Source organism: Pristiophorus japonicus, chromosome 3 (genome assembly GCF_044704955.1).
Source record: "Pristiophorus japonicus isolate sPriJap1 chromosome 3, sPriJap1.hap1, whole genome shotgun sequence".
NCBI classification, from domain to species: domain Eukaryota; kingdom Metazoa; phylum Chordata; class Chondrichthyes; family Pristiophoridae; genus Pristiophorus; species Pristiophorus japonicus.
In genome coordinates this window covers 732,025-757,545 of record NC_091979.1, presented here as the reverse complement: position 1 = coordinate 757,545, position 25,521 = coordinate 732,025, and the positions used below count along the sequence as shown (strand labels likewise).

Sequence of the window (25,521 nt, the reverse complement as noted above, 5' to 3'; positions counted from 1 at the left end):
GCAGTCAGGATCAGGGGAAGTCATAACGGGGAACAAAGAAATGGCAGACCAATTGAACAAGTCCTTTGGTTCGGTATTCACGAAGGAGGACACAAACAACCTTCCGGATATAAAAGGGGTCAGAGGGTCTAGTAAGGAGGAGGAACTGATGGAAATCTTTATTAGTCGGGAAATTGTGTTGGGGAAATTGATGGGATTGAAGGCCGATAAATCCCCAGGGCCTGATGGACTGCATCCCAGAGTACTTAAGGAAGTGGCCTTGGAAATAGCGGATGCATTGACAGTCATTTTCTAACATTCCATTGACTCTGGATCAGTTCCTATCGAGTGGAGGGTAGCCAATGTAAATCCCACTTTTTAAAAAAGGAGGGAGAGAGAAAACAGGGAATTATAGACCGGTCAGCCTGACCTCAGCAGTGGGTAAAATGATGGAATCAATTATTAAGGATGTCATAGCAGCGCATTTGGAAAGAGGTGACATGATAGGTCCAAGTCAGCATGGATTTGTGAAAGGGAAATCATGCTTCACAAATCTTCTGGAATTTTTTGAGGATTTTTCCAGTAAAGTGGACAAGGGAGAACCAGTTGATGTGGTATATTTGGACTTTCAGAAGGCTTTCGACAAGGTCCCACACAAGAGATTAATGTGCAAAGTTAAAGCACATGGGATTGGGGATAGTGTGCTGACGTGGATTGAGAACTGGTTGTCAGACAGGAAGCAAAGAGTAGGAGTAAATGGGTACTTTTCAGAATGGCAGGCAGTGACTAGTGGGGTACCGCAAGGTTCTGTGCTGGGGCCCAGCTGTTTACATTGTACATTAATGATTTAGACGAGGGGATTAAATGTAGTATCTCCAAATTTGTGGATGACACTAAGTTGGGTGGCAGTGTGAGCTGCGAGGAGGATGCTATGAGGCTGCAGAGTGACTTGGATAGGTTAGGTGATTGGGCAAATGCATGGCAGCTGAAGTATAATGTGGATAAATGTGAGGTTATCCACTTTGGTGGTAAAAACAGAGAGACAGACTATTATCTGAATGGTGACAGATTCGGAAAAGGGGAGGTGCAACGAGACCTGGGTGTCATGGTACATCAGTCATTGAAGGTTGGCATGCAGGTGCAGCAGGCGGTTAAGAAAGCAAATGGCATGTTGGCCTTCATAGCAAGGGGATTTGAGTACAGGGGCAGGGAGATGTTGCTACAGTTGTACAGGGCCTTGGTGAGGCCACACCTGGAGTATTGTGTACAGTTTTGGTCTCATAACTTGAGGAAGGACATTCTTGCTATTGAGGGAGTGCAGCGAAGATTCACCAGACTGATTCCCGGGATGGTGGGACTGACCTATCAAGAAAGACTGGATCAACTGGCCTTGTATTCACTGGAGTTCAGAAGAATGAGAGGGGACCTCATAGAAACGTTTAAAATTCTGACGGGTTTAGACAGGTTAGATGCAGGAAGAATGTTCCCAATGTTGGAGAAGTCCAGAACCAGAGGTCACAGTCTAAGGATAAGGGGTAAGCCATTTAGGACCGAGATGAGGAGAAACTTCTTCACCCAGAGAGTGGTGAACCTGTGGAATTCTCTATCACAGAAAGTAGTTGAGGCCAATTCACTAAATATATTCAAAAGGGAGTTAGATGAAGTCCTTACTACTAGGGGGATCAAGGGGTATGGCGAGAAAGCAGGAAGGGGGTACTGAAGTTGCATGTTCAGCCATGAACTCATTGAATGGCAGTGCAGGCTCGAAGGGCTGAATAGCCTACTCCTGCATCAATTTTCTATGTCTATGTTTCTACGTGCTCACTGGAGTTTAGAAAGATGAGAGAGTATCTCATAGAAACATATAAAATTCTGACGGGACTGGACAGGTTAGATGCAGGAAGAATGTTCCTGATGTTGGGGAAGTCCAGAACCAGGGGTCACAGTCTAAAGATAAGGGTTAAGCCATTTAGGACCGAGATGAGGAGAAACCTCTTCACTGAGAGTTGTTAGCCTGTGGAATTCCCTGCCGCAGAAAGTTGTTGAGGCCAGTTCATTGGATATATTCAAGGGGGAGTTAGATATGGCCCTTACAGCTGAAGGGAACAAGGGGTATGGAGAGAAAGCAGGAAAGGGGTACTGAGGTGAATGATCAGCCATGATCTTATTGAATGGTGGTGCAGGCTCGAAGGGCCGAATGGCCTACTCCTGCACCTATTTTCTATGTTTCCAGACATTCTTCCGAATGTGTAGTTCCCAAATTTGGACAGAATATTCCAGCTGTGGCATACTCAGTAATTTATAAAGGTATAACTTTTTTTTCGTCCATGGGATGTGGGCATCGCTGGCAAGGCTACCATTTATTGACCATCCCTAATTGCCCCTGAGAAGGTGGTGGTGAGCCGCCTTCTTGAACCGCTGCAGTCCGTGTGGTGAAGGTGCTCCTACAGTGCTGTTAGGGAGGGAGTTCCAGGATTGTGACCCAGCGATGATGAAGGAACGGCCGATATATTTCCCAGTCAGGATGATGTATGACTTGGAGGGGAACGCGGAGGTGATGGTGTTCCCATGCACCTGCTGCCCTTGTCCTTCTAGGTGCTCGAGGTCGCTGGTTTGGGAGGTACAGCCGAACAAGCCTTGGCGAGTTGCTGCAATGCATCTTGTAGATGATGCACACTGTAGCAACGTGCGCCGGTGGTGGAGGGAGTGAATGTTGAAGATGGTGGATGGGGTCCCAATCAAGTGGGCTCCTTTATCCTGCGTAAATGGACTTTTAACATAAAAACATAAGAAATTGGAGCAGGAGTAGGCCATTCGGTCCCTTGAGCCTGCTCCACCATTCAATAAGATCATGGCTGATCTGATCCTGGTCCCAATTCCACTTCCCCGCCCGCTCCTCATAATCCTTTACTCCCTTATCTTTCAAAAATCTGTCTATTGTGTTCCTAACACAGATGAGACTGCACACAGGGAGGTTAAAGTAACAGTGACCTCAGTCTTTATTAAGACACTCCAGAGTGAGGAACAGGCCTTAGGGGGCCGGCTTATATACAGTGCTCCCAAGGGTTGCTGGGAACCCTTGGGACTTCAGAGGATACGCTCCCTGGTGGGGGAACATGGGAGTGCATGCTTTACAGATACACAACATCACTCCCCCCGGCACCCCCCCAAAGTCAAAGTGAAAACTATTTACAAGGTGAGGCGGTCGGGAGCCTTTCTTTCCCTGGTGGGACCACCTCGGTACAAATGTCTGTTCTGGTGTGTTGGCTGTGCCCTCGCTGGGCTGGCGTGTTGTTGGCCCTGCAGGGCTGCTGGGTGAGCCTGGCCTTGTTGGGCTGTTGGGCGTGATGGGTTCAATTTCCTGGTCCGGGGTGGTGTCGTTGATTCTTTGGGGGTGTGTTGTGGGCTCGAAAAAGGTGGTGTCTGCTGTGGGTTGTTCAGGACGGTCTGTGAACCGCAGCCTCGTTTGGTCCAGGTGCTTTCTGCAAATTTGTCCATTGTCTAGTTTGACTACAAACACCCTACTCCCTTCTTTAGCTATCACCGTGCCCGCGATCCACTTGGGACCATGTCCATAGTTTAGCACATACACAGGGTCATTCCGATCAATTTCCCGTGACATAGTGGTGCGACCATTGTTTACATTTTGTTGCTGCCGCCTGCTCTCTACCTGATCATGCAGATTGGGGTGAACCAGAGAGAGTCTGGTTTTAAGTGTCCTTTTCATGAGTAGCTCAGCCGGGGACACCCCTGTGAGCGAGTGGGGTCTCGTGCGGTAGCTGAGCAGTACTCAGGACAGGTGGGTTTGGAGTGAGCCTTCTGTGACTCGTTTAAGGCTCTGTTTGATTGTTTGTACTGCCCGCTCTGCCTGCCCATTGGAGGCTGGTTTAAACGGGGCCGAGGTGACATGTTTGATCCCATTGCATAGAAACATAGAAAATAGGTACAGGAGTAGGCCATTCGGCCCTTTGAGCCTGCACCACCATTCAATAAGATCATGGCTGATCATTTCCTCAGTACCTCTTTCCTGCTTTCTCTCCATACCCCTTGCTCCCCTTAGCCATAAGGGCCATATCTAACTCCCTTTTCAATATATCCAATGAACTGGCATCAACAACTCTCTGCGGCAGGGAATTTCATAGGTTAACAACTCTCTAAGTGAAGAAGTTTCTCCTCATCTCAATCCTAAATGGTCTACCCTTATCCTAAGACTATGTCCCCTAGTTCTGGATTTCCCCAACCTCGGGAACATTCTTCCCGCATCTAACCTACCAGTCCCGTCAGAATCTTATATGTTTCTATGAGATCCCCTCTCATCCTTCCAAACTCCAGTGAATAAAGGCCCAGTTAATCCAGTATCTCCTCATATGACAGTCCAGCCATCCCTGGAATCAGTCTGATGAACCTTCGCTGCACTCACTCAATAGCAAGAACCTCCTCCCTCATTGACGGACCGCATTGCAGCGCTGGGGCTGCAGGTGGATGAACTCTGGAGCAACCACGATGCTGAGAATGACGTGAATAGCACGTTTAGTGAGTTGGTCACACCGGAGGTAAAGGGTACACAGCCAGATAGTAAATGGGTGACCAACAGGAAGAGCAGTGCAAGGAAGGTAGTGCAGGGGTCCCCTGCGGTCATCCCCCTGCAAAACAGATACACCGCTTTGGGTACTGTTGAGGGGGATGACTCATCAGGGGAGGGCAGCAGCAGCCAAGTTCATGGCACCGTGGCTGGCTCTGCTGCACAGGAGGGCAGGAAAAAGAATGGGAGAGCGATAGGGGATTCAAGTGTAAGGGGAATAGATAGGCGATTCTGCGGCCGCAACCGAGACTCCAGGATGGTTTGTTGCCTCCCTGGTGCAAGGGTCAAGGATGTCTCGGAGCGGGTGCAGGACATTCTGAAAAGGGAGGGTGAACAGCCAATTGTCCGGGTACATATAGGTACCAATGACATAGGTGAAAAACGGGATGAGGTCCTACGAGACAAATTTAGGGAGCTAGGAGCTAAATTTAAAAAGTAGGACCTCAAAAGTAGTAATCTCAGGATTGCTACCAGTGCCACGTGCCAGTCAGAGTAGGAATCGCAGGATAGCTCAGATGAATACATGGCTTGAAGAGTTGTGCAGAAGGGAGGGATTCAAATCCCTGGGACATTAGAACCGGTTCTGGGGGAGGTGGGACCAGTACAAACCGGACGGTCTGCACCTGGGCAGGACCGGAACCCATGTCCGAGGGGGAGTGTTTGCTAGTGCTGTTGGGGAGGGGTTAAACTAATATTGCAAGGGGATGGGAACCTATGCAGGGAGACAGAAGGAAATAAAATGGAGTCAGAAGCAAAATATAGAACGGAGAATAGTAAAAGTGGAGGGCAGAGAAACCCAAGGCAAAAAACAAAAAGGGCCACATTCCAGCAGAATTCTAAAGGGGCAATGTGTGTTAAAAAAACAAGCCTGAAGGCTCTGTGCCTCAATGCGAGGAGTATTCGGAATAAGGTGAATGAATTAACCGCGCAGACAGCAGTTAACGGATACGATGTGATTGGCATCATGGGACATGGCTCCAGGGTGACCAAGGCTGGGAACTCAACATCCAGGGGCATTCAGCATTTAGGAAGGATAGACAGAAAGGAAAAGGAGGCGGGGTGGCGTTGCTGGTTGAAGAAGAAATCAATGACATTAGCCTGGATGATGTGGAACCGGTATGAGTGGAGCTGCGGAATTCCAAAGGGCAGAAAACACTAGTGGGAGTTGTGTACAGACCACCAAATAGTAGGAGTGAGGTTGGGGACAGCATCAAACAAGAAATAAGGGATGTGTGCAATAAAGGTACAGCAGATATCATGGGTGACTTTAATCTACATATTGATTGGGCTAACCAAACTGGTAGCAATGCGGTGGAGGAGGATTTCCTGGAATGTTTTAGGGATGGTTTTCTGGACCAATATGTCGAGGAACCAACCAGGGAGCTGGCCATCCTAGACTGGGTGATGTGTGATGAGAAGGGTCTAATTAGCAATCTTGTTGTGGGAGGCCCCTTGGGGAAGAGTGACCATAATATGGTAGAATTCCTTATTAAGATGGAGAGTGACACAGTTAATTCGGAAACTAGGGTCCTGAACTTAAGGAAAGGTAACTTCGATGGTATGAGGTATGAATCGGCTAGAATAGACTGGCGAGTGATACTTAAAGGGTTGACGGTGGATAAGCAATGGCAAACATTTAAAGATCACATGGATGAACTTCAGCAATTGTACATCCCTGTCTGGAGTAAAAATAAAACTGGCTCAACCGTGGCTAACAAGGGAAATTAAGGATAGTGTTAAAGCCAAGGAAGAGGCATATAAATTGGCTAGAAAAAGCAACAAACCTGAGGACTGGGAGAAATTTAGAATTCAACAGAGGAGGACTAAGGGTTTAATTAAGAGGGGGAAAATAGAATATGAGAGGAAGCTTGCAGGGAATATAAAAACTGATTGCAAAAGCTTCTATAAATATGTGAAGAGAAAAAGATTTGTAAAGACAAATGTAGGTCCCTTGCAGTAGGATTCAGGTGAATTTATAATGGGGAACAAAGAAATGGCAGACCAATTGAACCAATACTTCGGTTCTGTCTTCACGAAGGAATGTACAAATAACCTTCCGAATGTACTAGGGGACAGTGGGTCTAGTGAGAAGGAGGAACTGAAGGATATCCTTATTCGGCGAGAAATTGTGTTCGGGAAATTGATGGGATTGAAGGCCGATAAATCCCCGGGGCCTGATAGTCTGCATCCCAGAGTACTTAAGGAAGTGGCCTTAGAAATAGTGGATGCATTGGTGATCATTTTCCAACAGTCTATCGACTCTGGATCAGTTCCTCTGGACTGGAGGGTAGCTAATGTAACACCACTTTTAAAAAAAGGAGGGAGAGAGAAAACGGGTTATTATAGACCGGTTAGCCTGACATCAGTAGTGGGGAAAATGTTGGAATCAATCAAAAAGGATGAAATAGCAGCTCATTTGGAAAGCAGTGACAGGATCGGTCCAAGCCAGCATGGATTTATGAAAGGGAAATCATGCTTGACGAATCTTCTGGAATCTTTTGAGAATGTAACTAGCAGAGTGGACAAGAGAGAACCAGTAGATGTGGTGTATTTGGACGTTCAAAAGGCTTTTGACAAGGTCCCGCACAAGAGATTGGTGTGCAAAATCAAAGCACATGGTATTGGGGGTAATATACTGACATGGATAGGGAACTGGTTGGCAGACAGGAAGCAGAGAGTCGGGATAAATGGGTCCTTTTCAGAATGGCAGGCAGTGACGAGTGGAGTGCCACAGGGCTCAGTGCTGGGACTCCAGCTCTTTACAATGTACATTAACGATTTAGATGAAGGAATTGAGTGTAATATCTCCAAGTTTGCGGATGACACTAAACTGGGTGACGGTGTGAGCTGTGAGGAGGACGCTGAGAGGCTGCAGGGTGACTCGGACAGGTTAGGTGAGTGGGCAAATACATGGCAGATGCAGTATGTGGATAAATGTGAGGTTATCCATTTTGGGGGCAAAAACACGAAGGCAGAATATTATCTGAATGGTGGCAGATTAGGAAAAGGGGAGGTGCAACAAGACCTGGGCGTCATGGTTCATCAGTCACTGAAAGTGGGCACGCAGGTACTGCAGGCTGTAAAGAAGGCAAATGACCCTCCAGTCTACAGGAACTGATCCAGCCTAAAGGATATCCTTCAGTTCCTCCTTCTCACTAGACCCACTGTACCCCAGTACATTCGGAAGGTTATTTGTGTCTTCCTTCGTGAAGACAGAACCGAAGTATTGGTTCAGTTGGTCTTACATTTCTTTGTCCCCAATTATAAACTCACCTGAATCCCGACTGCAAGGGACCTACGTTGGTCTTCACTAATCTTTTTCTCTTCACATATTTATCGAGGCTTTTGCAATCCGTTTTTATGTTCGCTGCAAGCTTCCTCTCATACTCTATTTTCCCCCTCTTAATTAAACCCTTAGTCCTCCTCTGTTGAATTCTAAATTTCTCCCAGTCCTCAGGTTTGCTGCTTTTTCTGGCCAATTTATATGCCTCTTCCTTGGCTTTAACACTATCCTTAATTTCCCTCGTTAGCCATGGTTGAGCCACCTTCCCCGTTTTATTTTTACTCCAGACAGGGATGTACAATTGCTGAAGTTGATCCATGTGATCTTTGAATGTTTGCCATTGCTTATCCACCGTCAACCCTTTAAGTATCCTTTGCCAGTCTATTCTAGCCAATTCACGCCTCGTACTGTTGAAGTTACCTTTCCTGAAGTTCAGGACCCTAGATTCCGAATTAACTGTGTCACCCTCCATCTTAATAAAGAATTCTACCATATTATGGTCACTCTTCCCCAAGGGGCCTCGCACAACAAGATTGCTAATTAGTCCCTTCTCATTACACATCACCCAGTCTAGGAAGGCCTGCTCTCTAATTGGTTCCTCGACATATTGGTCTAGAAAACCATCTCTAATACACTCCAGGAAATCCTCTGCCACCGCATTGCTACCAGTTTGGTTAGCCCAATCAATATGTAGATTAAAGTTGCCCATGGTAACTGCTGCACCTTTATTGCACACATCCCTTATTTCTTGTTTGATGCTGTCCCCAACCTCACTACTACTGTTTGGTGGTCTGTATACAACTCCCACTTACGTTTTCTGCCCTTTGTTATTCCGCAGCTCCACCCATACCGATTCCACATCATCCAGGCTAATGTCCTTTCTTACTATTGCATTAATTTCCTCTTTAACCAGCAACGCCACCCCGCCTCCTTTTCCTTTCTGTCTATCCTTCCTAAATGTTGAATATCCCTGGATGTTGAGTTCCCAGCCTTGGTCACCCTGGAGCCATGTCTCTGTGATGCCAATTACATCATATCCGTTAACTGCTGTCTGCGCAGTTAATTCGTCCACCTTATTCCGAATACTCCTCGCATTGAGGCACAGAGCCTTCACACTTTGCTCCTTTAGAATTTTGCTGTAATGTGGCCCTTTTTGTTTTTTGCTTTGGGTTTCTCTGCCCTCCACTTTTACTATTCTCCTTTCTATCTTTTGCTTCTGCCTCCATTTTATTTCCCTCTATCTCATTGCATAGGTTCCCATCCCCCTGCCATGTTAGTTTAACTCCTCCCCAACAGCACTAGCAAACACTCCCCCTAGGACATTGGTTCCGGTCCTGCCCAGGTGCAGACTGTCCGGTTTGTACATGTCCCACCTCCCCCAGAACTGGTTTTAGTGTCCCAGGAATTTGAATCCCTCCCTTCTGCACCACTCCTCAAGCCACGTATTTATCTGAGCTATCCTGCGATTCCTAATGTGACTAGCAGGTGGCACTGGTAGCAATCCTGAGATTACTACTTTTGAGGTCCTACTTTTTAATTTAGCTCCTAGCTCCCTAAATTCATCTCGGATGACCTCATCCCGTTTTTTTACCTATATTTTCTATGTTTCTATAGATGAAGTCGTTACTACTAGGAGGATCAAGGGGTATGGCGAGAAAGCAGGAATGGGGTACTGAAGTTGCATGTTCAGCCATGAACTGATTGAATGGCGGTGCAGGCTAGAAGGGCCGAATGGCCTACTCCTGCACCTATTTTCTATGTTTCTATGTCTATGTTTCTATATCGTTGGTACTTATATGCACCACGACAACTGGCTGTTCACCCCCCCTTTTCAGAATGTCCTGCACCCGCTCCGAGACATCCTTGACCCTTGCACCAGGGAGGCAACATACCATCCTGGAGTCTCAGTTGCAGCCACAGAAACACCTATCTATTTCCCTTACAATCGAATCCCCTATCAGTATCGCTCTCCCACTCTTTTTCCTGCCCTCCTGTGCAACAGAGCCAGCCACGGTGCCATGAACTTGGCTGCTGCTGCCCTCCCCTGATGAGTCATCCTCCTCAACAGTACCCAAAGCGGTGTATCTGTTTTGCTGGGGGATGACTGCAGGGGACCCCTGCATTACCTTTCTTGCTCTGTTATTCCTGTTGGTCACCCATTTACTATCTGGCTGTGTACCCTTTACCAGCGGTAAGACCAACTTGCTAAACGTGCTATTCACGTCATTCTCAGCATCGTGGATGCTCCAGAGTGAATCCACCCGCAGCTCCCGTGCCACAATGCGGTCTATCAGGAGCTGCAGGCGGATACAATTCCCGCACACTTAGTCGTCAGGGACACCAGAAGCGTCCCTGACTTCCCTCATAGTGCAGGAGGAGCATAACACTTGTCCGAGCTGTCCTGCCATGACTTAACCCCTAGATTAACCTAATTTGGCAACAACAATGCTAAATGTTACTTACTGATATAGAAAAGGAAAAAGAAAAACTACTTACCATTCACCAGCCAATCACTTATCCCCTTGGCTGTGATGTCACCTTTCAATTAATTTCTTCTTTTTTGCCTTCTCACCCAGCTGCAGCTGCACCAGCTGGCCTTTATAGGCCGCTCGATGCTGCACCCGCCTCTCGTCCTCCCGCTGGGCCTTTATAGGCCGCTCGATGCTGCACCCGCCTCTCGTCCTCCCGCTGGGCCTTTATAGGCCGCTCGACGCTGCACCCGCCTCTCGTCCTCCCGCTGGGCCTTTATAGGCCGCTCGATGCTGCACCCGCCTCTCGTCCTCCCGCTGGGCCTTTATAGGCCGCTCGATGCTGCACCCGCCTCTCGTCCTCCCGCTGGGCCTTTATAGGCCGCTCGATGCTGCACCCGCCTCTCGTCCTCCCGCTGGGCCTTTATAGGCCGCTCGATGCTGCACCCGCCTCTCGTCCTCCCGCTGGGCCTTTATAGGCCGCTCGACGCTGCACCCGCCTCTCGTCCTCCCGCTGGGCCTTTATAGGCCGCTCGACGCTGCACCCGCCTCTCGTCCTCCCGCTGGGCCTTTATAGGCCGCTCGACGCTGCACCCGCCTCTCGTCCTCCCGCTGGGCCTTTATAGGCCGCTCGACACTGCACCCGCCTCTCGTCCTCCCGCTGGGCCTTTATAGGCCGCTCGACGCTGCACCCGCCTCTCGTCCTCCCGCTGGGCCTTTATAGGCCGCTCGACGCTGCACCCGCCTCTCGTCCTCCCGCTGGGCCTTTATAGGCCGCTCGACGCTGCACCCGCCTCTCGTCCTCCCGCTGGGCCTTTATAGGCCGCTCGACGCTGCACCCGCCTCTCGTCCTCCCGCTGGGCCTTTATAGGCCGCTCGATGCTGCACCCGCCTCTCGTCCTCCCGCTGGGCCTTTATAGGCCGCTCGACACTGCACCCGCCTCTCGCCGACTGCCGCCGCCTCAGGACATCCCGCTGGGCCTTGCGGGTCATGAATTCTTTAAATTCGGCACTGGTGAAACATGGCCCGTTGTCACTGACCAGTATGTCAGGCAGGCCGTGGGTGGCAAACATGGCCCTCAGGCTTTCAATGGTGGCGGTGGCGGTGCTTCCCGACATTATTTCACATTCAATCCATTTTGAAAAAGCATCCACCACCACCAGGAACATTTTACCGAGAAACGGGCCCGCATAGTCGACATGGATCCTCGACCATGGTCTGGAGGGCCAGGACCACAAACTTAGCGGTGCCTCTCTGGGTGTGTTGCTCAACTGAGCACATACGCTGCATTGCCGTACACAGGACTCTAAGTCAGAGTCGATACCGGGCCACCACACGTGGGATCTGGCTATCGCTTTCATCATTACTATACCCGGGTGTGTGCTGTGGTGATCCAAGATGAACGTCTCCCTGCCCTTTTTGGGTAGCACTACGTGATTACCCCACAACAGGCAGTCTGCCTGAATGGACAGCTCGTGCTTTCGCCGCTGGAACAGCTTGATTAGCTCTTGCATTTCAGCAGGGATGCTGGCCCCGCTCCCATGCACAGTACACAGTTTTTTACTAGGGACAGCAGAGGATCTTGGCTGGTCCAAGTCCTAATCTGGTGGGCCGTGACAGGTGATTTATCATTTTCAAACGCTTCCATGACCATCAACAAGTCGCGGGCTGCGCCACCATCAACAAGTTTGCAGGCTGCGCCATTTCCACCCCCGTGGTGGGCAATGGTAGCCGACAGAGCGTCCGCACAGTTCTCGGTGCCTGGCCTGTGGCGGATGGTATAGTTATACACTGATAGCGCGAGTGCCCACCTTTGTATGTGGGCTGAGGCATTAGTATTTATCCCCTTGTTTTTAGCGAACAGGGATATGAGGAGCTTGTGATCGGTTTCCAGCTCAAATTTGAGGCCAAACAGGTACTGATGCATTTTCTTTACCCCGAACACACACGCTAATGCCTTTTTCTCAATCATGCTGTAGGCCCTCTCGGCCTTAGACAAGCTCCTGGAGGCATAGGCATCAGGTTGCAATGTTAGCTTGTTGTAATACACACCCGACTCCGTATGACGACACATCACATGCTAGCACAAGTCTTTTTCATGGGTATACAATCCAAGCAGCTTGTTGGAGCTTAAAATGTTTCTGGCTTTCTCAAAAGCGATTACTTGGTTTTTTCCCCATACCCAGTTCTCACCTTTACGCAATAACACATGTAGGGGCTCTAAGAGGGTGCTTAACCCCGATAGGAAGTTACCAAAATAGTTGAGGAGTCCCAGGACCGACCGCAGCTCCGTGACGTTCTGTGGCCTGGGCGCGTTCCTGATAGCCTCTGTCTTGGCGTCTGTGGGCCGAATGCCATCCGCCGTGATCTTTCTCCACTTCTGTTGCCATAAAGACGCATTCAGCCGCAGCCCTACGCAATCCAGTCGTTGGAGGACCTCCTCCAGGTTTTGTAGGTGCTCGACGGTGTCCCGATCCGTGACCAATATGTCATCCTGAAAAACCACCGTGTGTGGTACCGACTTGAGTAGGCTCTCCATGTTTCTCTGGAAGATCGCTGCAGCCGACCGAATTCCAAACGGGCATCTGTTGTAGATGAACAGTCCCTTGTGCGTGTTGATGCAGGTGAGGCCCTTCGAAGACTCCTCCAGCTCCTGCGTCATGTAGGCCGAAGTCAGGTCGAGCTTGGTGAACGCCTTGCCTCCTGCCAGCGACGCAAATAGGTCGTCTGCCTTAGGTAGCGGGTATTGGTCCTGTCGCAAGAAACGATTAATAGTTACTTTATAATCGCCGCAAATCCTGACCGTGCCATCACTTTTGAGTACTGGAACAATTTGGCTGGCCCATTCGCTGAATTCCACACGGGAGATGATGCTCTCGCACTGCAGCCTGTCCAGCTCGATTTCCACCCTCTCCCTCATCATGTGAGGTACCGCTCACGCCTTGTGGTGAATGGGTCATGCCTCTGGGACCAAGTGGATCCGCACCTTCGCCCTGGAAAAGTTTCCAATGCCTGGCTCAAAAAGGGAAGGAAATTTGTTAAGAACCTGGTACATGAGGCCTCATCGACATGTGATCGTCGGATGTCATCCCAGTTCTAGCTGATTTTTCCCAGCCAGCTCCTTCCAAGCAGTGTGGGACAATCCAGAGTGGCAATTCGTGCACCGTGCCATCGTAGGTGACCTTGACCATGGCGCTGACCAGGACAGTGATGAGCTCTTTTGTGTACGTTTTCAGTTTCGTGTGGATGGGGTTCAAGGCTGGTCTGAGTGCCTTGTTGCACCACAGTCTCTCAAACATCTTTTTACTCATGATGGATTGGCTAGTGCCAGTGTCCAGTTCCATGGCTATGGTTAAGCCATTCAATTTTACGTTTAGCATTATAGGTGGACATTTCGTCAAAAATGTGTGCACCCCGTGTATTTCAGCATCTGTCTCCTCTCTCTCAGGCTTGAAATTGCTTTGATCCACCATGGGCCGATCTTTCTCTCCCACGTGGTGGTTAGCAGGTTTTGCAGAGCTTGCAGCGCGTCTGCAAGCTCGTTGGAGGTGCCCCATTGTTCCACAGCTCTTGCTAACATACCCTTTGAAGCGGCATGAATAGGCTGAATGGAAGCCTCCACAACGCCAACAAGGTGTGAATTGCCTTGCATTCATCCTTTGTTGCAGACTCTGAATTATCTGGGTCACCTAAGGCCTGCTGGCAGTTGCAGACTCGAGGTTTCTGCCCTGTACATTTCTGCTCGCAAACACAGTTCCAGTTAATTTATGAACATTGCTAGCACTTGTATGCTGAGAGATTTGTTTGGTGTTATCACTGGTGGACATAAACGCCTGTGCTATCGTAATGGCCTTATTGAGGGTCGGTGTCTCTACAGTCAAAAGTTTTCGTAGGATGGTCTCGTGGCCAATGCCCAATACAAAAAAGTCTCTGAGCATTTGCTCCAGGTAGCCATCAAACTCACATTGTCCTGCAAGTCGCCTTAGTTCGGCAACGTAGCTCGCCACTTCCTGACCTTCGGATCGCTGACACGTGTAGAACCGATACCTCGCCATCAGCACGCTCTCCCTCGGGTTAAGATGCTCCCGAACCAGTGTACACAGCTCCGCATACGACTTATCTGTGGGTTTCACCGGAGCCAGAAGATTCTTCATGAGGCTGTAGGTCGGTGCCCAGTAGACTGAGGTGGACTGCTCTCCTTTTTGCAGCACTTCCTTCTCCGTCCAGCTCGTTGGCTACAAAAGTACTGGTCTAGCTGTTCGACATAGGCTTCCCAGTCCTCACCCTCCGAGAACTTCTCCAGGATGCCCATAGTTTGCTGCATCTTTGTGTTAGATTCGTATACTCGTCGCCAGTTATTGTGTTCCGAACACAGCTGAGACTGCACACAGGGAGGTTAAAGTAACAGTGACCTCAGTCTTTATTAAGACACTCCAGAGTGAGTAACAGGCCTTAGGGGCTGGCTTATATAAGTGCTCCCAAGGGATGCTGGGATCCCTTCGGACTTCAGGGGATGTGCTCCCAGGTGGCAGAACATGGGAGTGCATGCTTTACATATACACAACACTGTCTATCTCCACCTTAAATAGATTCAATGACCCAGCCTCCACAGCTCTCTGAGGTAGAGAATTCGAAAGATTCACGACCCTCTGAGAGAAGAAATACCTCCTCATTTCCGTTTTCAAACTAGTTCTAGATTCCCCCACGAGGGGAAACATCCTCTCTATCAAGCCCCCTCAGAATCTTATACGTTTTAAGTCTTCCAAACGCCAATGCGTATAGGCTTAACCTGCCTTTCTTCATATGACAACCCCTTCATCTCACGAATCAACCTTGTGAACCTTCTCTGAACTGTCTCCAGTGCAAGTAGATCCTTCCTTAAATAAGGAGACCAAAACTGTACGCAGATGTGGTCTTAAACGCCTTGTGCAGTTGTAGCAGGACTTACCTACTTTTATACTCCATCCCCCTTGCAATAAAGGCCAACATTCCATTTTCCTTCCTAATTACTTGCAGTAACTGCATGCTAACTTTTTGTGTTTCATGTACAAGGGCCCCCAGGTCCCTCTGTACCACAGCATTTTGTAATCTCTCCCCATTTAAATAATGATTAGCTTTTTTATTTTTCCTACCAATGTGGATAACCTCACATTTTCCCACATTATACTCCATCTGCCAAATGTTTGCCCACTCACTTAGTCTGTCTATATCTCTTTTGTAGTTTATTTGCGTCCCTGTCACAACTTGCTTTCTCATCCATCTTTGTATCATCAGTAAACTTGGCTACATTACACTCGGTCCCTTCTTCCAAGTCATTAATATAGATTGTAAATAGTTGAGGACCCAGCACCGATCCCTGCGGCACCCCACTAGTCACTGTTTGCCATTCATCCCGACTCTATCCATGCTAACTGGGACCCGGAGCCACTGCCCGTTAGTGAATGACTCTGACCCGGGGTTACTGCTAACTAGCAAGTGACTGGGACTCTGAGCCACTGCTAGTTAGTGAGTGACTGGGACCAGGGGTCACTGCTAGTTAGTGAGTGACTGGGAGCACGGGTCACTGCTAGTTAGTGAATGACTGGGAGCCAGGGTTACTGCTAGTTAATGAATGACTGGGAGCAGGGATCACTTCTAGTTAGCGAGTGACTGGGAGCAGGTGTCACTGCTAGTTAGTGACTGGGACCCGGGGTCACTGCTAGTTAATGAGTGACTGGGACTGTCACAGTACTGAATCGACTGTTACAAAGGTCACAAATGACATTAATTGACTGCGACAAAGGTGAACTATCCTTTCTCGTCCTTCTTGACCTGTCGGTAGCCTTTGATATGGTTGACACAAAAGTCTATTTCGCCGCCTCTCCGCCGTTGTCAAGCTGGGTTCAATTCCTATCTTTCCACCACAGCCAGAGAACCACCTGCAACAGTTTCTCTTCCCGCCCCCGCATCGTTACTTCTGGGTACCCCAGGGATCTGTCCTTGGCCCCCTCCTTTTCTCATCTACATGGTGCCACTTGGTGACGTTATCCAATCCAAGGGATCGGTGCTGATGATACATAGCTCTACCTCTCTGTACTGCTTTTGAACCCACCGCTGTCTATACTGTCAAACTGTTTGACCGACATCTTGCACTGGGTAAGCAGAAGTTTCCTCCATTGAAATATCAATAAGACCGAAGCCATTGTCTTCAGTCCACGCAGGAAACTCCATTCCTTTGCCACTGATTCCATCCCTGCCCCGGCAACACTCTGAGGCTAGCCAAGTCTATTCGCAACCTTGGTTTCATATTTGATCAGGAGCTGAACTTCCTACCTCATACCTGCTCTATCAGTAAAACTGTCCATTTCCACCTCCGTAACATTGTCCATCTCTGCCCCTACCTTGGCTCATCTGCTGCTGAAACCCTCATCCATGCCTTTGACTATTCCAACACATTCTTGGCTCGCCTCCCCAGTTCCTCACCCACAAACTTGTGGCCTTCCAAACTCGGTTGCCCGTGTCCTAACTCGCACCAAGTCCCGCTTACCTATCACCCCCTGTGCTCGCTGGCCTACATTGGCTCCTAGTTAAGCAATGCCTCCTCCAACCCGACAACCCTCCGAGATGTCTGCGCTCTGACAATTCGGGCCTCTTGAACATCTCTGCTTTGAATCGCTCCACCATTGGTGGCTGTGCCTTCAGCTGCCTGGGCTGTAATCTCTGGAATTCCCTCCGTAAACCGCTCTGCTTTTCTACTTCTCTTTCCTCCTTTAAGACGCTCCATAAAACTTACCGCTTTGACTCACCTTTTGGCCACCTGCCCAACACCACCTTGTGTGGCTTGGTGTCAAACTTTGTTTTTGATAACACTCCTGTGAAGCACCTTGGGACGTTTTACTATATTAAAAGTGCCATCGAAACTGCTAGTGAGTGAGTGTCTGAGACCTGGAGTCACTGCTAGTTAGTGAGTGTCTGAGACCTGGAGTCACTGCTAGTGAGTGAGTGTCTGAGACCTGGAGTCACTGCTAGTTAGTGAGTGTCTGAGACCTGGAGTCACTGCTAGTTAGTGAGTGTCTGAGACCTGGAGTTACTGCTAGTTAGTGAGTGTCTGAGACCTGGAGTTACTGCTAGTTAGTGAGTGTCTGAGACCTGGAGTCAATGCTAGTTAGAGAGTGTCTGAGACCTGGAGTTACTGCTAGTTAGTGAGTATCTGAGACCTGGAGTCACTGCTAGTTAGTGAGTGTCTGTGAACTGGAGTCGCAGCTAGTTAGTGATTCCTGGAGTTACTGCTAGTTAGTGAGTGTCTGTGAACTGGAGTCGCAGGTAGTTAGTGAGTGTCTGTGACCTGGAGTCACAGCTAGTTAGTGAGACCTGGAGTCACTGCTAGTTAGTGAGTGTAGATAGAGGCAGAGAGATTGTTTCCACTGGTTGGGGAGACTAGAACTAGGGGGCACAGCCTCAAAATACGGGGTTGAGAAGGAATTTCTTCTCCCAGAGGGTTGTGAATCTGTGGAATTCTCTGCCCAAGGAAGCAGTTGAGGCTAGCTCATTGAATGTATTCAAGTCACAGATAGATAGATTTTTAACCAATAAGGGAATTAAGGGTTACGGGGAGCGGGCGGGTAAGTGGAGCTGAGTCCACGGCCAGATCAGCCATGATCTTGTTCTTATGTTCTTATGTGTTATGAAAGTCTGGATAATCCCAGTGCAGGGGGCTGCTTTTAGGTGAACTCTCTACCCCCAGATCTCATTGCCCTCCCCCATTCAGACAAGTAACACACATTTTCCCGTGTTCGGATTTTCACTTTTTAAAATATCATGGCCAATATTGTTGCAACTCCCAGTACTTTCAGGCAAATTTAAATCTAAAAGTCCTGCAATTATTTATCGATCAGGCACCAAAAGCCAGAGCGGTCCCCTCAATGGAAAGGGATGGTTGGAAGCAGGAATCTTGGTGCCATGTCTGCTTGGCCTTTGGTTGGCATCCTGCTATGTTCTTCAGACAGGCCACTAAGGAAATTCTAGTATCTAATTCTGCTGCCTTTTCCACAGTGCAATAAAGTGGACAATGCAGCAAATTGAAGGCTGGCACACGGTGCTATATGGTGGAAGGATACATTCACATCAGGTAGGGAGTTCTCAATATCAGCTATATTGTCGGGCGAAGCACTGAATATCTGAGTACTGGGCAGGAGTTTTCTCACCACCCACCCCATCTCCTCCCTGTGCCAAAAGAAAACCAAGGAACATCAAGCTGTCTTTGTATGTTTGTGATTTCTCTTTTTTTCAGATTTAATTAATTATTTTGTGCCTTCGTTGTTTTAACAACAGGGGTTCTGTGCTCGAGGCACGTGCAGAGCAGATTTTGACTGAACAGTTGGAAGCAGCGACACCTCCCATGCTGTGACAAGCATACACCGAGATGCCCCAAAACAATATTGGCATGGAGCAGGCAGCTCCAGTAACACAGCAGGGCTCCCCATGCAGAACTGGGATATTTGACAAGGAAGGGGAAGCTACCATGGAGCGAAAGAAAAAGAGGAAGAAAGAGCCAAGACCAGAGTCAATTATAATCTACCGCACGGGGAGCGAGAAGGTGGAGGAAGACCAGCATGACCCAGATACAACAGCCAAGAACACCGAGGAAAGGGCAAACTTTCTTTGTCCTCCCACGGTAGAAGGTAGATTTTAACCGCAGAATGGGCCCATAGCTCAACTCTGAATTTTTAACTCCCCTGATTATTTTCTCAGTACTCCCTCTTCCCCTAATGCCAGTGACTCTTGCTGGGGTTTGATTCATAAGAACATAAGAAATAGGAGCAGGAGTCGGCCATACAGCGTCTCGAGCCTGCTCCGCCATTTAATAAGATCATGGCTGGTCATCGACCTCAACTCCACTTTCCCGCCTGATCTCCATATCCCTTTACTCCCCTAGACTCCAAAAATCTGTCTCTCTCAACCTTGAATATATTCAGAGATTCAGCATCCACAAGTCTCTGGAGCAGAGAATTCCAAAGATTCACAACCCTCTGAGTGAAGAAAGTCCTCCCTATCTCAGTCTTAAATGGTCGACCCCTTTTCCTGAGACTGTACTCCCTAGTTCTAGATACTCCAGCCCGGGGAAACTACCTCCCTGCATCTACCCTGTCAATCCCCTTCAGAATCTTGTATGTTTCAATTAGATCACCTCTCATTCTTTTAAACTCCAGAGAATATGGGCCCATTCTACAGAATCTTTCATCATAAGACAGCCCTCTCATCCCAGGATTCAATCTAGTGAGCCTTCAAGGCAAGTATATCCTTAGGTATGTGGTCTCACCAAGGCCCTGTACAGTTTTAGTAAGACTTCCTTACTCTTATACTCCAACCCCCTTGCAATAAAGGACAACATGCCATTTGTCTTCCTTATTGCTTGCTTTATCTGCAATCTAGCTTTGTGTTTTCTGTACAAGGACACCCAAATCTCTGAATACCAACATTTCAAAAATATTTTGTCTTTCAATTCTTTCTACTAAAGTGAATAACCTCACATTTCCCTACATTATACTCTATCTGCCATCTCAGTCTAGTCCACTTACTGAGTCTACTATATCCCTTTGTAGACGCTCTGTGTTCTCCTCACAGCTTACTGGCCCACCGAGCTTTGTATTGTCAGCAAACTTGGATACATTACACTCGGTCCCTTCATCTAGGTCATTAATATAGATTGTAAATAGCTGAGGCCCCAGCACTGATCCTTGCGGCACCCCACCAGTTACAGCTCGCCAACTTAAAAAAGACCCGTTTATTCCTACTCTCTCTTTTCTGTCCTTTAACTAATCCTCTATCCATGCTAATACATTACCTCCAATCCCTTGAGCCCTTATCTTGTGTAATAATCTTTTATGTGGCACCTTATCGAATGCTTTTTGGAAATCCAAATATACACCCGCTGGTTCCCCTTTATTCACCCTGCTAGTTCCATCCTCAAAAAGCTCTAATAAATTTGTCAAACACGATTTCCCTTTCATAAAACCATGTTGACTCTGCCTAATCATATGATTTTCTAAGTTCCCTGATACCACTTCCTTAACATTTTCCCAATGACTGATGTCAGGCTAACTGGTTTGTAGTTAGTTCCCTGTTTTCTCTCTCCCTCCTTTCTTGAATAGTGGTGTTACATTTATTACCTTCCAATCCACTGGGATCGTTCTAGAATCTGGGGAATTTTGAAAGATCAAAACCAATAAATATATCCACTTTCTCTGCAGCCACCTCTTTTCGATTCACGAGCATTAGCAGAGCGAAAAGGAGATGATTGGGGCCAGGAAACTGGGAATTGTTAGTGGTGGAGGGCGTCCGAAGATTTGATGTAGGTGGGAAGAGACTGGGCGAAGGGAGAAAAAAATAGAGTCAAGATGGGAAGAAATCAGTTCCGTGGGGATCGATGAGTACATGAGAGAAATGGAAACAGGAAGATATGCTGAAAGGTTGAGAGAAGCTAGGTGGAATGGATGGAGACTCCTGTGTAATGTTGCCCCTAATTTCTTTGGCTGCGCGGGTCCCTTTAACGGCTGCGCGGGTCCCTTTAACGGCTGTGCGGTCCATGCACGGTATTGTGGGCGCGCGGCCACATGGCTTTGCAGGAACGACGCTCGCCTGCAGTATAAGCACCAACACAGAGTTGGTTGGGCCGAATGGCCTGTTTCTGGGCTGTATATTCTATCTAATCAAGTCAGTAACCAGGATGTTTATCTTTCCAAGTGAAATGGTTATGCTTCTTAAAAAAGGGTAGTTCACCCATAAAGAAATGGGATTGGTACAAAATTGGCTGTGTGGATGATAATAAGAACATAAGAAATAGGAGCATAAGGCCCCTCGAGCCTGCTCCGCCATTCAATAAAATCATGGCTGATCTGATCACGGACTCAGCTCCACTTTCCCACCCGCTCCCCATAACCCCTTATCCCCTTATCGTTTAAGAAACTGTCTCTTTCTGTCTTAAATTTATTCAATGTCCCAGCTTCCACAGCTCTCTCAGGCAACGAATTCCACAGATTTACAACCCTCTGAGAGAAGAAATTTCTCGTCATCTCTGTTTTAAATGGGCGGCCCCTTATTCCAAGATCATGCCCCCTAGTTCTAGTCTCCCCTATCAGTGGAAACATCCTCTCTGCATCCACCTTGTCAAGCCCCCTTATTATCTTATATGTTTCGATAAGATCACCTCTCATTCTTTTGAATTCCAATGAGTAGAGGCCCAACTACTCAACCTTTCCTCATAAGTCAACCCCCTCATCCCCGGAATCAACCGAGTGATCCTTCTCTGAACTTCCTCCAAAGCAAGTATATCCTTTCGTAAATATGGAAACCAAAACTGCACGCAGTATTCCAAGTGTGGCCTCACCAATACCTTATATAGCTGTAGCAAGACTTCCCTGCTTTTATACTCCATCCCCTTTGCAATAAAGGCCAAGATACCATTGGCCTTCCTGATCACCTGGGGCATTGGAATCGGTTCTGGGGGAGGTGGGACCAGTACAAACCGGACGGTCTGCACCTGGGCAGGACCGGAACCAATGTCCTTGGGGGAGTGTTTGCTAGTGCTGTTGGAGAGGAGTTAAAGTAATATGGCAGGGGGATGGGAACCTATGCAGGAAGACAGAGGGAAACAAGAGGGAGACGGAGGCAAAAGATAGAAAGGAGAATAGTAAAAGTGGAGGGCAGAAAATCCCGAGGCAAAAAACAAAAAGAGCCACATTACAGCAAAATTTTAAAGGGGCAAGGTGTGTTAAAAAGACAAGCCTGAAGGCTCTGTGCCTCAATTCGAGGAGTATTCGGAATAAGGTGGACGAATTAACTGCGCAGACAGCAGTTAATGGATATGATGTAATTGGCATCACTGAGACATGGCTCCAGGGTGACCAAGGCTGAGAACTCAACATCCAGGGGTATTCAGCATTTAGAAACATAGAAAATAGGTGCAGGAGTGGCTATTCGGCCCTTCGAGCCTGCACTGCCATTCAATGAGTTCATGGCTGAACATGCAACTTCAGTACCCCATTCCTGCTTTCTCGCCATACCCCTTAATCCCCCTAGTAGTAAGGACTACATCTAACTCCTTTTTGAATATATTCAGTGAATTGGCCTCAACAACTTTCTGTGGTAGAGAATTCCACAAGTTCACCACTCTCTGGGTGAAGAAGTTTCTCCTCATCTCGGTCCTAAATGGCTTTCCCCTTATCCTTAGACTGTGACCCCTGGTTCTGGACTTCCCCAACATTGGGAACATTCTTCCTGAATCTAACCTGTCTAAACCCGTCAGAATTTTAAATGTTTCTATGAGATCCCCTCTCATTCTTCTGAACTCCAGTGAATACAAGCCCAGTTGATCCAGTCTTTCTTGATATGTCAGTCCCGCCATCCTGGGAATCAGTCTGGTGAACCTTCGCTGCACTTCCTCAATAGCACTAATGTCCTTCCTCAAGTTAGGAGACCAAAACTGTACACAATACTCCAGGTGTGGCCTCACCAAGGCCCTGTACAACTGTAGTAACACCTCCCTGCCCCTGTACTCAAATCCCCTCACTATGAAGGCCAACATGCCATTTGCTTTCCTAACCGCCTGCTGTACCTGCATGCCAACCTTCAATGACTGATGTACCATGACACCCATGTCTCGTTGCCCCTCCCCTTTTCCTAATCTGTGACCATTCAGATAATAGTCTGTCTCTCTGTTTTTACCACCAAAGTGGATAACTTCACATTTAGCCACATTATACTTCATCTGCCATGCATTTGCCCACTCACCTAACCTATCCAAGTCACTCTGCAGCCTCATAGCGTATTCCTCGCAGCTCACACTGCCATCCAACTTAGTGTCATCCGCAATTCTGGAGATACTACATTTAATCCCCTCGTCTAAATCATTCATGTACAATGTAAACAGCTGGGGCCCCAGCACAGAACCTTGCGATACCCCACTACTCACTGTCTGCCATTCTGAAAAGTGCCCATTTACTCCTACTCTTTGCTTCCTGTCTGCCAACCAGTTCTCAGTCCACATCAGCACACTACCCCAATCCCATGTGCTTTAACTTTGCACATTAATCTCTTGTGTGGGACCTTGTCGAAAGCCTTTTGAAAGCCTGAATACACCACATCAACTGGTTCTCCCTTGTCCTCTCTACCAGTTACATCCTCAAAAAATTCTAGAAGATTTGTCATGCATGATTTCCCTTTCACAAATCCATGCTGACTTGGACCGATCCTGTCACCATTTTGCAAATGAGATGCTATTTCATCTTTAATAATTGATTCCAACATTTTCCCCACTACTGATGTCAGGCTAACCGGTCTATAATTCCCCGTTTTCTCTCTCCCTCCTTTTTTAAAAAGTGGTGTTACATTAGCTACCCTCCAGTCTATAGGAACTGATCCAGAGTCGATAGACTGTTGGAAAATGATCACCAATGCATCCACTATTTCTATGGCCACTTCCTTATGTACTCTGGGATGCAGACTATCAGGTCCTGGGGATTTATCGGCCTTCAATCCCATCAATTTCCCCAACACAATTTCCCACCTAATAAGGATTTCCTTCAATTCCTCGTTCTCAGTAGACCCTCGGTCCCCTAGTATTTCCGGAAGGTTATTTGTGTCTTCCTTCGTGAAAACAGAACCAAACTATTCGTTTAACTGGTCTGCCATTTCTTTGTTCCCCATTATAAATTCACCTGAATCTGAGTGCAAGGGATCTACGTTTGTCTTCATTAATCTTTTTCTCTTCACATATCTTTAGAAGCTTTTGCAGGGGTTACGTTATGAGGAGAGATTACACAAACTAGGGCTGTATTCCCTAGAATTTAGATGGTTTAGAGGTGATCTGATTGAGGTTTTCAGGATATTGAGGGGCACAGATAGTGTAGACAGAGAGAAACTATTTCTGCTGGTTGGGGAATCTCGGACTAGAGGGCATAGTCTGAAAATTAGAGCCAGACTTTTTGAGAGTGAAATTAGGAAACAAAGGGTGTAGAAGTTTGGAACTCTCTCCCACAAACGGCAGTTGATGCTAGATCAATTGCTAATTTTAAATCAGAGATTGATAACTTTTGTTAACCAAAGGTATTAAGGGATATGGGCCAAAGGTGGGAAATGGAGTTCAGCCATGATCTCACTGAATGGCAGAACAGGCTGAAGGGGCTCAATGGCTTCCACCTGTTCCTATATTCCTAGTACAGTGAAGATTCACTGGATTGATCCCAGAATCAGAGGTTATTGTTATGTAAAAAGCCACAGAAAATGAACTTTTTCACTATAATAGGAAAAGACCAAGGGCAAATCAAATAGTGGTTTTCATAACTTGCACCATCAATTTTTTTCATCATGTCGCCTCTGGTACTTTTATCAATTACGTTAAACCTATGTCCCTCTGGTTACCGACCCTTCTGCCAATGGGAACAGTTTCTCATTTATTCTGTCAAAACCCTTCATGATTTTGAACGCCTCTATTAAATCTCCTCTTAACCTTCTTTGCCCTCAGGATAACAACCCCAGTTTCTCCACATAATTAAAGTCTTTCATCCTCGTTACCATTCTGATAAATCTTCAGCATCTCTCAAGCCCTTGACATCTTCCAGTGTGGTGCCCAGATTTGGACACACTGTTCCAGCTGAGGCGCAAGCAACAATTTATACAGATTGAACATAACTTCCTTGCTTTTGTACTCTATGCCTCTGTTTATAAGCTCAGGATCTTGTATGTCTTTTTAACAGCCTTCTCAACCTGTCTTGCCACCTTCCAGGATTTGTGTACATGCTCTCCCAGGTCTCTCTCTTCCTGCACCCCCTTTAACATTACACCTTTTAGTTTATATTGTCTCTCCTCATCCTTCCGACCAAAATGAATCACTTCAGACTTGTGTGTTAAATTCCACTTGCGATGTATCTGCCCGTTTCCCCAGCCTCTCTCTGCTCTCCTGAAGTCTGTTACTATCCTCTTCATTATTTACAACATTTTTCAGTTTCCTCTCATCTGCAAATGTTGAAATTATGCCAGTGTACCCCAGTTCAGGTAATTAATAAATATTAACAAGAGAAATGTTTCCAATACCGACTGCTGAGAAACACCACTGTACACTTCTCTCCAATCTGACAAACAACCGTTACCACTCCTCGCTGGTTTCTGCCCCTTATACAATTTTGTATCAATGCTGCCACTGTCCCTTTAATCCCAAGGACTTTAGTTTTTG

The 25,521-nt window shown here is 47.5% G+C and overlaps 1 protein-coding gene across 3 annotated transcripts in view; it reads left to right on the top strand.

The window, feature by feature from the left end:
* Window positions 1–25,521, top strand: part of tmem169b (transmembrane protein 169b) — a 52,804-nt gene that overhangs the window by 23,707 nt on the left and 3,576 nt on the right. For all 3 annotated transcript variants that reach the window (XM_070875118.1, XM_070875116.1, XM_070875117.1), the window contains 2 exons: window positions 18,345–18,420; window positions 18,624–18,973. In XM_070875118.1, coding sequence (XP_070731219.1) covers window positions 18,715–18,973 — 259 coding nt within the window. In that variant the 5' untranslated portion in view covers window positions 18,345–18,420; window positions 18,624–18,714. The remainder of the gene's footprint in view (window positions 1–18,344; window positions 18,421–18,623; window positions 18,974–25,521) is intronic.